The sequence below is a fragment of the Boleophthalmus pectinirostris genome, unplaced genomic scaffold, assembly GCF_026225935.1.
Source record: "Boleophthalmus pectinirostris isolate CB_2022bp ecotype Guang Dong unplaced genomic scaffold, ASM2622593v1 HiC_scaffold_18, whole genome shotgun sequence".
Lineage (NCBI taxonomy): Eukaryota > Metazoa > Chordata > Actinopteri > Gobiiformes > Gobiidae > Boleophthalmus > Boleophthalmus pectinirostris.
The window spans coordinates 179574-194000 of record NW_026571133.1 but is presented as its reverse complement, the minus strand read 5'-3'; the positions used below and the strand labels follow the sequence as shown (position 1 = coordinate 194000).

Sequence of the window (14427 nt, the reverse complement as noted above, 5' to 3'; positions counted from 1 at the left end):
TTGCTCCTCCTCTCTCTTTCTTTCCTCTCTCCCCGTACTCTCTCCTCTCTCTCCCTCCCCCCTCTCTCTTTGTCCTCTCCCTCTCTCTCCCTCCCTCCTTCTCTCTCTCTCTTCTCTCCCTCCCTCCCTCCCTCTCTCTCTCTCTCTCTCCCTCTCTCTTCTCCTTCCCTCTTTCTCTGTCTCTCTCTCTCTCTCCTCTCTCTCTGTCTCTCTCTCTTTTTACTCCCCCTCTCTCTTTGCTCCTCCTCTCTCTTTCTTTCCTCTCTCTTTTACTCTCCCCCTCTCCCTCTCTCATCTCCCTCTCTCCCTCTCTCTCCCTCTCTCTTCTCCTTCTCTCCTTCTCTCTCTCTCTGTCTCTCTCTCTCTGTGTGTGTGCAGCACTCGCCCGTGGGACCCCCTCAACGACCTGATCCAGTTTGAGAAAGACGGCTGCATTCAGACCAAAGTGCGCCACCGGACGCCCATGGTACGTTCAGGCAGTCTTATTAGTCTGAGTAACCCAGCGTCGCGCAGGGACAATTGCAAATGCCAGGTAAATCTCTCCCAGCTCCTCTGTCACCTGTCCGCACCTGTCCGTCACCTGTCCGTCACCTCCGCGTGTGTCCGGCCTGCTGCTCATCTGTCGCTGTCTTTCTGCTTGCTGTGGTTTGCAGCTGGTCTCCATTTTGTGTCTCATCTAGAGCATGTTCGTAGACTTCTGTAGTGTTCTTGGGCTGCATGAAACTAGACAAAAAATATGTGATAATCGTCTTAGAAATGCTACGTACTCTTGTTTTTAAATTTATGAATACTTTTTGACAATGTAAATGAGGGCTGAAGTTGCAGATACGATACAAACCTCGATACACAGAGCAAAACAATTCAATACGGTTTAATAAAAAAAAAAAAGCAAAATCATGTCTGTGATACTAAAAGTCTTTGTTAAACCACTTCTTGTGCAAAGTTCATATGAAACACAAACATTTAAATCATCAAAACAGTGAATAAAGTCAAATGTGTCGCATAAACCAGTTTCCTTCCTCTGAACAAGCAACAAAACTGTAGCTGTAACAAAATAATTTAGTAAAATATACCAAAAAAGCCCACGATATCGATATTGTATCATCACGTTAAACCAGACATCAATCAATCAGTCAATCAAACTTTATTTGTATAGCACTTTTCATACATTTGAAATATATGATTCACATATAACAGAAAAAATTACAATACCGTGTTTTCCGGGCTATTAGACGCGCTCTTAAGTCTCTAGCCGCACGACTTTAGTAAACTACAAAGCCGCACACAAACACACACTTTACTTTATTACATGAAAAATAAATCAGGTCCTCTTTAAAGAAAATCTTGTCTTATCTTCACGGAGACAAGCAGGTGACAGACCCTCCACCAGAAAACTTTTAATTTAAATATCATAAAAGTCTTATGAATGTGAAACTTGTCAAAGAAGTGATGCTTTCAAGTTAATTTTCGTTTTTCAGACTCCATCTAGTGGCAGAAAATGGTAGAACAGTGCAGCTTTGAATTCAGTATCTCTGTTTAAACACCACGAAGAGTTTAATCATCATCATCATCTTTATTCTGGACTCATGGTCCGTTTTTAAAAACAGACAAGGACAGTGACAATACAAAACAATAAACATTCATGTTTTTAAAAGAGCCACACCAGTGTCTCCACATGTTGGGCTGATACCTTATTGCACTGAATCTCAGATTTGTGAGTGACATTAATATTTCACTGTGTGATTTGTTCACTCTGCAGATAAAACTGTACATTAAAATTCTTAGTGCAGTTTGCAAAGTGTTCACTCGTGCAGTAACAAACATTTCAGTCACACTCATCCATCGTGGCCTCCTCAAAAGCACCGTAAAGCGTCATTTGAGTAGAGTATTTTTCACAGTTTTCATTGGCCGAACAACTAGCATCCAAATACCGTACTTCCTTGTTTATGGACAATAAAAAGCTTTGTAATGAGCTGCTTCTACGATATATCTGTACTGGGGCAAGACACATTTTGCTCAGATAACAGAAAAACAGCCCCTTTGTCAGTGTAAACATTAGAGTATGTAATAAATATGTAATAAATATGTAATAAATTATGTAATAAATATGTAATAAATATGTAAATAGTTATATTCCATGAGCTTTGTTGCTGTTTCACTGTTTCTGTCCAGTGTGGTGCATGTAACTCCTCATTCAAGCATGTGTGTGTGTGATTACACGTTATTATCATTTTATTATCACACATGTTATTATCACACATGTTATTATCACACATTTATTATCACACATGTTATTATCACACGTTATTATCACACATGTTATTATCACACATGTTATTATCACACATGTTATTATCACACATGTTATTCACACATGTTATTATCACACATGTTATTATCACACATGTTATTATTATCACACATGTTATTATCACACATGTTATTATCACACAATGTTATTATCACATGTTATTATCACATGTTATTATCACACATGTTATTATCACACATGTTATTATCACACATTATTATCACACGTTATTATCACACATGTTATTATCACACATGTTATTATCACACATGTTATTATCACACATGTTATTATCACACATGTTATTATCACACATGTTATTATCACACATTATTATCACACATGTTATTATCACACATGTTATTATCACACATTATTATCACACGTTATTATCACACATGTTATGACCACACATGTTATTATCACACATGTTATTATCACACATTATCACACATGTTATTATCACACATGTTATTATCACACATGTTATTATCACACATTATTATCACACATGTTATTATCACACATGTTATTATCACACATGTTATTATCATGTTATTATCACACATGTTATTATCACACATGTTATTATCATGTTATTATCACACATTATCACACATGTTATTATCACACATTATTATCACACATGTTATTATCATGTTATTATCACACATTATTATCACACATGTTATTATCACACATGTTATTATCACACATGTTATTATCACACATTATTATCACACATTATTATCATTATTATCACACATGTTATTATCACACACGTTATTATCACACATGTTATTATCACACATGTTATTATCACACGATATGATCACACATGTCATGATCTCAAATTATTATCATGTCTTATTATCACATGCTATGACCATTCATGTTATTATCACACGTTTTGATCACACGTTATTATCACACACATTGTAACATGTTATTATCACACATGTTATTTTCACACATTATAACCAATGTTATTGTCACATTATTAGCACACAGATTATTATTAAATTTAAGTTTCACACATGTTATTATTTCACGTTATGACCACCTGTTTTTATCACATGTTATGGAGCTCAACAGTGGCCGGTCGCTCTGGTTCTGGATGCAAATTTTCCATAAACTTTTTTTTTTAGAAAAAAAAAAAGTCAGATATTAAGAGATTAAAGACATCACAGAGGCTAACCAGCTACGTGCTAACAACAGTTATATACATAATGTGGTTGTTCAAAAAGCACATTTAAAACACAAGGTTCAGTGAAATGTTTTTATAACTTAGCAGTTTATAAAGTTTCAGGAACAGATTTTAAATAAAATTATAGCTCTTGTGGTCATTAGTTCCATAGAGCTCATCATACTTTTAATAAACTTTTTTTGGAAAGTCTATAGGGAAAAAATTATGGAAAATTAAGTTCTGTAACCACAAGGCGTCACTGTTGAGCTCCATTTTCATAAATGTTATTATCAAATGTTATTTTCTAGGGATGGGCGATATATTGGTTCCAGTATCATATCTGCCAGTAGATTATTTTTGCATCAGATTTGTGTTTTTGAACAGACTCATGGGGGAAAATGGAAACAGACGATACATTTTCTTCTTATTCTTATTTTTACAAAGTGAAAGTAAATTTCTGAACTTTGCTTCAGCTTAAGACACATTTGTGGGCCTCGCTGTTGATTGTAAAAGTTAAAGCAGCAGGTCAAATTTCGGATATCGGTATCGGTTCCAAAAGTCCATATCGGCCCATCCCTTTTGTTGTCACTCATGTTATTCTCACTCCTGTGCTCAGACTCTAGTGTTTACGTTTGTTTCTTTTTTGTTTTTGTTTTATTTTGTTCATTTTAAAGGTGACGGTGCCAAAGAGGAAACACAAAAGTGACAAACCCAAAAGTGCAGAGAGCGGCTGTTCTTCCCCCGAGCCCGACCAGCACGACTCCTCAGGCAGTGAACGTAAGACACACAGACGACGTCACCACCCAGAGGATTCAGACAGAGCGTGTAGAGGTTTACAGAAATGTTTATTCACTTCACACTCAGGGGGAGGGAAGCTGCTTCTGTAGCTGCCGTGGGACAGACTGATGCGAGTGAGGCTGCCAGTCTGAAACAATCACAACCCGAGTGTCATTCGTTCATTCGGTTTTCAATGTAAAACCAAAAATAAGAAAAAGAATAACAACAATTTTCTTCATTGTCTCCAAAACCAAAATGAAAAAACAGATAATGATTCGTTTTAATGTTATGGAGTCTATTCACAAGAAACTGACTGAACCGGGACTAAACCAGGACTAAACCAGGACTAAAGTGGGACTAAACCAGGACTAAAGCAGGACTAAACCAGGACTAAACCAGGACTAAAGTGGGACTAAACCAAGACTAAAGCAGGACTAAACCAGGACTAAAGTGGGACTAAACCAAGACTAAAGCAGGACTAAACCAGGACTAAACCAGGACTAAAGTGGGACTAAACCAGGACTAAAGCAGGACTAAACCAGGACTAAAGTGGGACTAAACCAGGACTAAACCGGGACTAAAGTGGACTAAACCAGGACTAAACCAGGACTAAACCAGGACTAAACCAGGACTAAAGTGGGACTAAACCAGGACTAAACCAGGACTAAAGTGGGACTAAACCAGGACTAAAGCAGGACTAAACCAGGACTAAACCAGGACTAAACCAGGACTAAAGTGGGACTAAACCAGGACTAAACCAGGACTAAACCAGGACTAAAGTGGACTAAACCAGGACTAAACCGGACTAAAAGTGGACTAAAGCAGGACTAAACCAGGACTAAACCAGGACTAAAGTAGGACTAAAGCAGGACTAAAACTCCTCTGACAGAAAGACTACTGAAGACAAGGAAAATGTCCTTAACCAGGACTAAACCAGAACTCAATCAGAACTAAACCGAGACTGAACCAGGACTAAACCAGGTCTTAGTCTTGGTCTCAGTCTGGTCCCGATCTCAGTAGTGGTCTGAGTCCCGGTCTGAGTCCCGGTCTGAGTCCCGGTCTGAGTCCCGGTCTGAGTCCCGGTCTGAGTCCTGGTTCAGTCCCGGTCTCAGTCCTGGTCTAGTCCCAGTTTCCTGATTACCCGACAGTCTACGCTGGCGCATGTCCCGGCCAGTCCTGACACTCCTGGTTCAGTCCTGGTTCAGTCCTGGTTCAGTCCTGGTTCAGTCCTGGTTCAGTCCTGGTTCAGTCCTGGTTCAGTCCTGGTTTAGTCCTGGTTTAGTCCTGGTTTAGGACTGAGACCAGGACCGGGACTGAGACAGTTTTTTCCATTATTGATTAAAACACAAAATCAAAAAATGAAAAAACAAATCGTTATCCGTTTTTTCATTTTGGTTTTGAAGACAAATAATGAAGAAAATTGTTGTTTTGTAGTTTGTTGTTGTTTTGTTTTTTCATTTTATCATTTTTGGTTTTATATTGAAAAATAAAAGCACGATTGACACACGGATTGTCCACCACCTCTCAAACTCTCACACATGTGGCCTTACGGTTTTAAAAAAGCAACTACTGAACCTTTGTTAGATCCTTCACCTGCAGACAGAGACACGTCAGATTTTGTCTCCGTCTTAGTTTATGTTCAGGCCTCATGTGAAGCTCAGAACCTCCAGAACTCCCTCCCTGAGCTGCAGCGGCTGCACTAGCACTGACTCAGGACTGGTGCAGGTTCTGGGGTTTAGGGAAGGACCGTTCAGATCAGAGAGAAGCATTTGAGGTTTAAACACGCTGAACTTGTCTTGAACCAAAACATCAAATTATAACACAACAAATGGGGCGTCGTGTCACGTGTTTTTGTTAAGATTATAGACGCGTAGCTTTGTTCATTGAGGATCGTGTTGGACATTTGCTCGTGTCGTGTGTTAAAGTCGTGTTTCTGCGTCAGGACACAAGAGCAAACACAACAGTCGCCTGAGGAAGAAAGGAGCAGAGCTGAGCGAGCTGCAGAGTGCCATCGACTCCATCAAACAGACTCAAGAGGACATCAACAAGTGAGTCTGAGCACACACCTGGGCACACACCTGGGGTAGACCTGGTTTAGACCTGAGTTACTCTCAATTTAGACTTGGTTTAGACCTGGTTTAGTCCTGGTTTTGTCCTAGTTTAGTTCTGGTTTAGTTCTGGTTGAGTCCTGGTTTAGTCTTGGTTTAGTTCTGGTTTAGACCTGGTTTAGACCTGGTTTAGTTACCTGGTTTAGACCTTGGTTAGACCTGGTTTAGTTCTGGTTTAGTTCTGGTTGAGTCCTGGTTTAGTCTTGGTTTAGTTCTGGTTTAGACCTGGTTTAGACCTGAGTTACTCTCAGTTTAGACCTGGTTTAGACCTGAGTTACTCTCAATTTAGACTTGGTTTAGACCTGGTTTTGTCCTGGTTTTGTCCTAGTTTAGTTCTGGTTTAGTTCTGGTTGAGTCCTGGTTTAGTCTTGGTTTAGTTCTGGTTTAGACCTGGATTAGTCTCAGTTTAGACCTCGTTTAGACCTGAGTTAGACCTGGTTAAGTTCTGGGTTAGTGCTGGTTGAGTCCTGGTTTAGTCTTGGTTTAGTTCTGGTTTAGACCTGGTTTAGACCTGGGTTAGTCTCAGTTTAGACCTCGTTTAGACCTGAGTTAGACCTGGTTAAGTTCTGGTTTAGTGCTGGTTAAGATTTGGTTTAGACCTGGGTTAGTCTCAGTTTAGTTCTAGTTTAGAATTGGTTTAGACCCGGTTTATTCCTGAGTTAGACACGGTTTAGTCCATCTTTAGTCCTGGTTTTGCCCTGGTTTAGTCCTGGTTTAGTCCGGCTGTAATCCTGGTTTAATCCTGGGGTAGACCTGGTGTGGACCTGGTTTAGTCCCAGTTTAGTCATGGTTTAGTCCTGCTTTAGTCTTGGTTTAGACCCGGTTTAGTCCCAGTTTAGTCTTGGTTTTGTCCTAGGTTAGACCTGGTTTTGCCCTGGTTTAGTCCTGGTTTAATCCTGCTTTAGTCCTGCTTTAGACCTGGTTTAGTCCTGGTTTAGTACTGGTTTAATCCTGGTTTAGTCCTGATTTATTCCCAGTTTAGTCCTGGTTTAATCCTGTTTAAGTCCTGCTTTAGACCTGGTTTAGACCTGGTTTAGACCTGAGTTACTCTCAATTTAGACTTGGTTTAGACCTGGTTTAGTCCTGGATTAGTCTTGGTTTAGTCCTGCTTTAGTTCTGGTTGAATCCCGGTTTAGTCCTAGTTTAGTTCTGGGTTAGACCTGGGTTAGACCTAGGTTAGTTCTTGTTTAGACTTTATTTAGACCTGGTTTAGTTCTAGTTTAGTCCTGGTTTAGTTCTGGGTTAGACCTGAGTTAGACCTGGGTTAGTTCTGGTTTAGTTTTGGTTTATACCTGGGTTAGTCTTTGTTTAGCCCCAGTTTAGTCCTGGTTTTGTCCTGGGTTAGACCTGGTTTAGTCCTGGTTTTTGTTCTAGGTTAGACCTGGGTTACTCCTGGTTTAATTCTGGTTTAGACTTGGTTTAGATCTGGGTTAGAGCTGGGTTAGTCCTGGTTTTGTTTTGGGTTAGACCTGGTTTAGTTCTGGTTTAGGTCTCTGCTTTAGTTCTGGTTTAAACCTTGTTTAGGCCTGGGTTAGACGTTTTTTAAATCCTGGTTTAGCCCCAGTTTAGTCCTGATTTAATCCTGGTTTTGTTTTGGGTTAGACCTGGTTTAGACCTGATTTAGACCTGGGTTACACCTGGGTTGCTTCTGGTTTAGACCTGGTTTATACGTGGGTTAGACGTTTTTTAAGTCCTGGTTTACTCCTGGTTTTGTTTTGGGATAAACCTGGTTTAGTCCTGGTTTTGTCCTGGGGTAGACCTCGTTTGGACCTGGTTTAGTCCTGGTTTAGTCTTGGTTTAGACCCGGTTTAGTTCTGGTTGAGTTCTGGTTTAATCCTGGTTAAGGACATGTTCCTTTCTGTCAGAGGGATTTTAGTCCCGCTTTAGTCTTGGTTTAGCCCCAGTTTAATCCCCAGTTTAATCCTGGTTTAGTCCTGGTTTAGTCCCAGTTTAGTCCTGGTTTAGTCCTGGTTTAGTCCCAGTTTAGTCCTGGTTTAGGTCAGTTTCTTCTGAATAGACTCCATAACATTATTACACACAAACACACACACAACACACACACACACACACTCTCTCTCTCTGTTTCCTTTAAACCCTGTCACACTCCTCTGTCTCTGTCTCTGTCTCTGTCTGTGTCTCTGTCTCCCCCTGCAGGAGCATCAGTGCACTGCGGACCCGGACGGCGTCTCGACCCGAGCCCACGTCTTTCCTCCAGCAGAGGGACTACGTGGTCATCGCGCTCCTCATCCTCCTCCAAGTCTTCATCAACTTCCTGTTCAAGTGACGACAGCGAAACCGAGGAGGGACAAAAAGAACGAACTACGCTCTGAAAAAAAAAAAAACAACTCTATCTGACCTGAAATGGCTTGAAATCTGAATATTCGTCTTAATTTGAGCAGTTTTAATTAGTTTACACTTTTTAAACATGTTTAAAAAATTTTTTTTACTCTTTAAACTCTGTTATTTGCGAAAGGAAGGACAATTTTATGATTTTATTTCAATTTGAGCTGTAACAGATAACGCTAATTTATAAATAGAGATTCCAAAATGCCAAAAAGTGAACAAAACAATAATAATTTATACTTTTTACAGCATAAATGAACCTGATAGAAAACATTTTTGTGCTTTCTAACATGTGTTCCTTCGTTAACACATGCCTGAGGTGGTTTTATAGGTCACCCATGCATGTTTGAGTCATTTAGTGATCTCTCCTAGGTCCTATTCAAGCTCTGTTTACGTTTAGCTGTAAGATTCTGTACGAGGCTCCGCCCACAAGTCCACACGACAATACATGCATCCTGAATTTCGGACTTAAGGTCATCGCGCAATCCACACTGGGAAGGATCCTCTGAAAAAGTGAGCATCAAATCGTCATGTTTGTTTTCCCAGTGGGATGTGTCTATTGTCAAAGTCGTTTTTTTCAAGTCTTTTGAACCATATCACTTTTGTTTCTGGTTCTGATATTGTCATATTTTAGTTTTGGGATTCAGACATCGTAATTGTGTGGTTGTTGGATCCTAACAGCGGAAAACGGCTCGAGAAACGGGCTTCGGAAGTTTGCGAACTTCCATAAATGCAAAAGTGAATCAGATGTGTGTGACTCAAACCTCCGTTCAAACTGTTTCTTTTCCCAACGGAATTGAAAAATAGTGAAAGGTGAAGGTGATGGGCAGGATTGATCCACAGGAAGAACCAAAAAGAGAAACATTTGACTGTCTAAGAAATCATCCTGAGTTTGCAGTGAACATTTTGTATGTGGAGCGACAACAAAACAAAATCCTGATCCCTCGCTCAAACTTGGTTACGAATTTAAAAAGTCAACGCCAAAGTGAAAGGCTCCAACTGTTCACCAAGAAACACCTTCCACTGCAAAGAGACCAAGACGTGATGTTGCTGTAAAACCACAAGAACAAGAAAGTGCAGCTCAGTCTGTTTGTCTTCTGCTCCTCTCCATTGACAAACGGGATTTTGTTTTGTTGTCGCTCCACATACAAAATGTTCTCTACAAACTCGGGATGATTTCTCTTTTTGGTTCTTCCTGTGGATCAATCCTGCCCATCGCCTTCACCTTTCACTATTTTTCAATTCCGTTGGGAAGAGAAACAGTTTGAACAGAGGTTTGAGTCACACACATCTGATTCCCAAACTTTCGCAAACTTCCGAAGCCCGTTTCTCGAGCCGTTTTCCGCTGTTAGGATCCAACAACCACACAATTAACGATGTCCGAATCCCAAAACTAAAATATGACAATATCAGAACCAGAAACAAAAGTGATATGGTTCAAAAGACTTGAAAAGATCCACTTTGACAATAGCCAGTCTTTATTGCGCGATTACCGGAAGTCTGAAATTCAGGATGCATGTATTCTCCATAAATATACAAAAATGTGACAAATTACTTAATAATTAGTGAAATAAAGGTGCACTGTGTAACTTTTCCGGTAAGAGTTCAGCACCTCGTTGTGTCCGTGGAGATTTATTAAACCTGCTTATTATTTTTAATTAGAAGTTTTTACAATTTTAAAACAACTTGATAAATACGGATTGTACCGTAAGTGGGCTCTCCTCTCCACAGACCAGACCTGTAAATCGGCTCTGTGCTTGTCTCCATGGAAATACATTTAAGTTTAATGTCAAACTGTGAAAAAAAAGTTCCACGGAAAGTTCCACAGTGCACCGAAAATGAGTAAATAAAATGAATTGAACACAAACTTCTCAAATTGAAATTCCTGTTTAGATTTCAAGTCTCTTCAGCTCATTTAGCCGTTTTATTTTTCAGCGTTCCAAGACTTTTTTTTATTTATTCAAACTACGGTTCATTCCCAAAAAAAAAAAAAAACTATTCCTGGAGGATTTTCCGGAGAGCGAAGCGAAGAACTGCCACAAAAACTTCAAATTTCGCCTTTGTGACGTTCGAAGGCGAAATGGTTTTAGTTTAGATTTTATTTTATTTTTTACAAAAGTCGAGTTACATTTCACTCCCGGTGGATTGTGGAAAAACGCTCAAGGAAAAAAAAACAACAACAACAACTTGGAATTTCACTTTCATTTTAATCAACGGAGGAAGACGACAAAAGCGCGGGCCAATGTTTTGTTTTGTTTTTTTGATATTTTAACGGTTCAAACAAGGATTTCAAAAGGAACAAAGCTATAATTTTACTAAAGAATTCACATTTTGAGCTGGAAACTTGTACAGGTAGCATGTACAGATGAAGTTAGCGTTATATTAGCAATGTAATGTACAGTATTCCGACTGAAGGCGCAAATGAGCTGCGGACGAGCTCGTTTCCGGAATTTTTGGTTCGATATTTAAGTTTAAAATCATTTCTACGGCAAAGCAACGTGTCAGATTAGGTTATAATATTTTTAGTCTAAGTCGCACCAGCCAAAAAATGAGTAATGAAGAAAGAAAAAAACACAAGTCGCACTTTTTTGACGGAGATTTATTTTAGAAAATCAGAGACCAGGAACCGACATTTCATCTTGAAGTCAAGTTCTAGTAAAAACAATAGAACAGAGAACAACAAACCTCACAAAAATCACAAAATGGGGAAGTTTAAGAGGCCCAAATTTGAGCAGATGCATTACCGTATTTTTCAGGCTATAAGTCGCTCTGGAGTATAAGTTGATCCAGCCAAAAAATGCGTAATGAAGAAGAAAAAACATATATAAGTCGCACTTTTTGGGGTAAACGACCATCTCACTCCAAATCACTAAATCCATTCAATTCTTCATCCTCGGTGTCACTTCTGAGCAACTCGGCCTCGACCTCCGGACGTAGTTAGAATTATTCGGGTCTTTCTGAATCCCGACAGGATGGTTTCGGTGTCACTGAAGTCCAGGCTTTGTCCATCCATCCAGTGACTTCAGGAAAGTTTCATGGTGCATCCTCCCGGTTACCGTGAAGCTGTGTTCTCCATCCCCGCTTTCCACCAGTCCCTCACAAGTTTCTGTCCCACACCAAACTTTCTTTCTGCTGCTCGATTACCGTTTTCGACTGAATATTTCACGACTTGCAGCAGGACAGAGGCTCTTTCTGCAGGAGACATGCGCACAGTAGAGCCAAGTGACAGTGGTACAGGAGGAACAGGAGCAGCAGATACTCACACACAAGACTAGAACCTCTCCACACTTCACTGTCAACATTTTAATATATAAGTCACAGGAAACACCCAAACCATGAAAAAAAAAGTGCGACTTATAGTCCGAAAAATACGGTAAATTAAATAGAAGAAATAAAACTGGTGAAATTTGGTGTGTTAATCTATTTCCTTATCAAACACAGACCTGGAGTTGTGTTTTGTTTCGTTCACACTTGTTCGACGCACAACCCTGCTTCTTCTCTCGGACTGAAAACGCTCTGTTCCACCTCGTGATGTCATGTGGTGATACAGGAAGTGCTCCTCGGTGTGTTTTTAAACTCCACGCACCTTCGCTAGAATCATTTGGATCATTTCAGCTCTGGAATTGTCGATCTCTACTGAAGTAAAGGTTACAAAAAAAAAGGAGCTGCTCACTTAAAAACTACGGCTTCATGACATCACAAGGTGGAACAGAGCGTTTTGAGCTTTGGAGACGTAGACAGACTAATAATAAAGGTTTGTTTTTGAGAAGGAAACAACATTATAACACAATTTAAAGCTCACAAGAGTCACTTTTGCGTAACATATGACGTTTGATCTGGTTTATTGTTCATATCTCTGTCATTTCTGGGCCTAAAATTAGTTTAAAAAAACAATCTTCATTCAAATTTGTGTTTTAGAAATTGGCTAAACAGTCATATTCTCTTTATACACCTTCTTTTCCACTTTTTAGGACATAAATTTGTACGGAATTGTGCGTACTTTTCTGTGCATTCTTAAAATTTCAACTCAATTTTCTACTTTCGGATAATAAACTTGGTGCAAAGGCTTGAAATTTTGCGCAATTTTGCTTGTAAGACTGAATAAATTTGGGGAAAATCGAGAAAAGACTGAAATCTGAACTGACGAAATCAACACGAGACTCCCGTTCATTTCAGAAAATTTCATCGTTTGCAGGAATAAAACCTCCGTGGAGACGCCGTTTGTAGGTCTAAACTCCAGTGCCACCTTCTTTTACGCAGAATTAAACCAGATATTTTGTTGCTTGCCGTTGATATTTACAAAAACTACCTGAGCCCCCAGTCCGCAGCGCACTTGTGCCGTTATAAAGCGAGAATACGGTTCTATAGACACTTTAGTATCATGTATAGATCAGGGAGGAGAATAGACTTTTATAATAACGGTAAAACTCCATTGTAAGTCATTCCAGTCCAAGCCAGACAGTCTGAGGTAGGTTAGGTCCCTGTGTTCACTGTGTAAAATAGACACATATATTTATTTAAAGGTGCATTGTGTCGCTTTTTTTTTTTTTTTTTTTTTTTACGCCGGAAGGTCCACGTCACCTGCTTGATTCGACGGGTTGGTGGTTTTCAGGTTCAAGAAAGTGATGATGGCACTTCCAGATGAGGAACAAGAGCCGGTTTAAGTAATAACACGGTACTTTGCTACGAAATATCAGAAACGTAAACTCACAAATATGGATCCTGATCAGTTCTGTTACTGACTTAGACTTAAGACCAGATCTGGGCGTTGTAAAGCTCCCAGGCCACATGCGGCTCTTTGGTCGACTCTGAGCGGCTCGTTTAAAGGGACAGTTCGGAATTTTGGACATAGGACCTCATTTCCTCGTGATCCAGAGTGTTGGAGACGTACGGAGACGCTTTTTGAAATATTCCATCCAGTCCTTGTATTTGCAGAGGTCGCTGGTCTTACCCACTGCACAAAACACCCGAAGAAAATCTGTTATTACACCAGACTGTTCATGTGAACGTCTGTGTCGATAGAATCATTTTAGACGCTCGACAGAGGTGGACTGGTATCACCTAACACGTGTCTTAGCGGCTCTGTAATAGTTTGTTTACCTGCAGTTGCCGTAGCGACACATGGAGCACATGAAGAAGTCTGTTCCAGATGTGGCCACGTTCACATCATCACAGCAAACTAGAGCAGAGTAAAATTCCGCTGCTGCTGAGAAAATAGTCCCTCAACGTGCGACGATTCATGCGATAGAAGATTAGTTTTACTTCTAAAATGTCAACACAGACGTTCACATGGACAGTCTGGTGTAATAATAGATTTTTTTCGGGTGTTTTGTGGAGTGGTTAAGACTGTTTTTAGTGGCAGGATAAACTATGACCATTGACCATGCACTAGTCAAATACAAGGACTGGATGGAATATTTAAAAAAGTGTCTCCACACGTCTCCAACACTCTGGATCACGAGGAAATGAGGTCCTATGTCCAAAATTCTGAACTGTCCCTTTAGGATTATTTAGAATTACAATATAAACATATTTTCTCATTTTAGCTCATACTAGGGTTGGGCGGTAATACAGTATTACAGTGTCCTGCAGTATCAAAAAGTAGCATCAGTTTCATTACCATCATTAAAAAAATCTGCAGCGCACGAGGACCTAATATAATATTATAATTTATTGACACGTAAATTTGTTTGCTCAACACA

At 39.7% G+C, this 14427-nt stretch overlaps 1 protein-coding gene across 1 annotated transcript in view; it reads left to right on the top strand.

Annotated features, from left to right (window-relative positions):
• osbpl8 (oxysterol binding protein-like 8) overlaps positions 1 to 8727 on the top strand; it is a 246558-nt gene extending 237831 nt beyond the window's left edge. Inside the window, 4 exon segments of the mRNA XM_055153241.1 lie at positions 379 to 466; positions 4172 to 4274; positions 6217 to 6322; positions 8537 to 8727. Coding sequence (XP_055009216.1) covers positions 379 to 466; positions 4172 to 4274; positions 6217 to 6322; positions 8537 to 8666 — 427 coding nt within the window. The 3' untranslated portion in view covers positions 8667 to 8727.
• The last annotated feature ends 5700 nt before the right edge of the window (positions 8728 to 14427 follow it).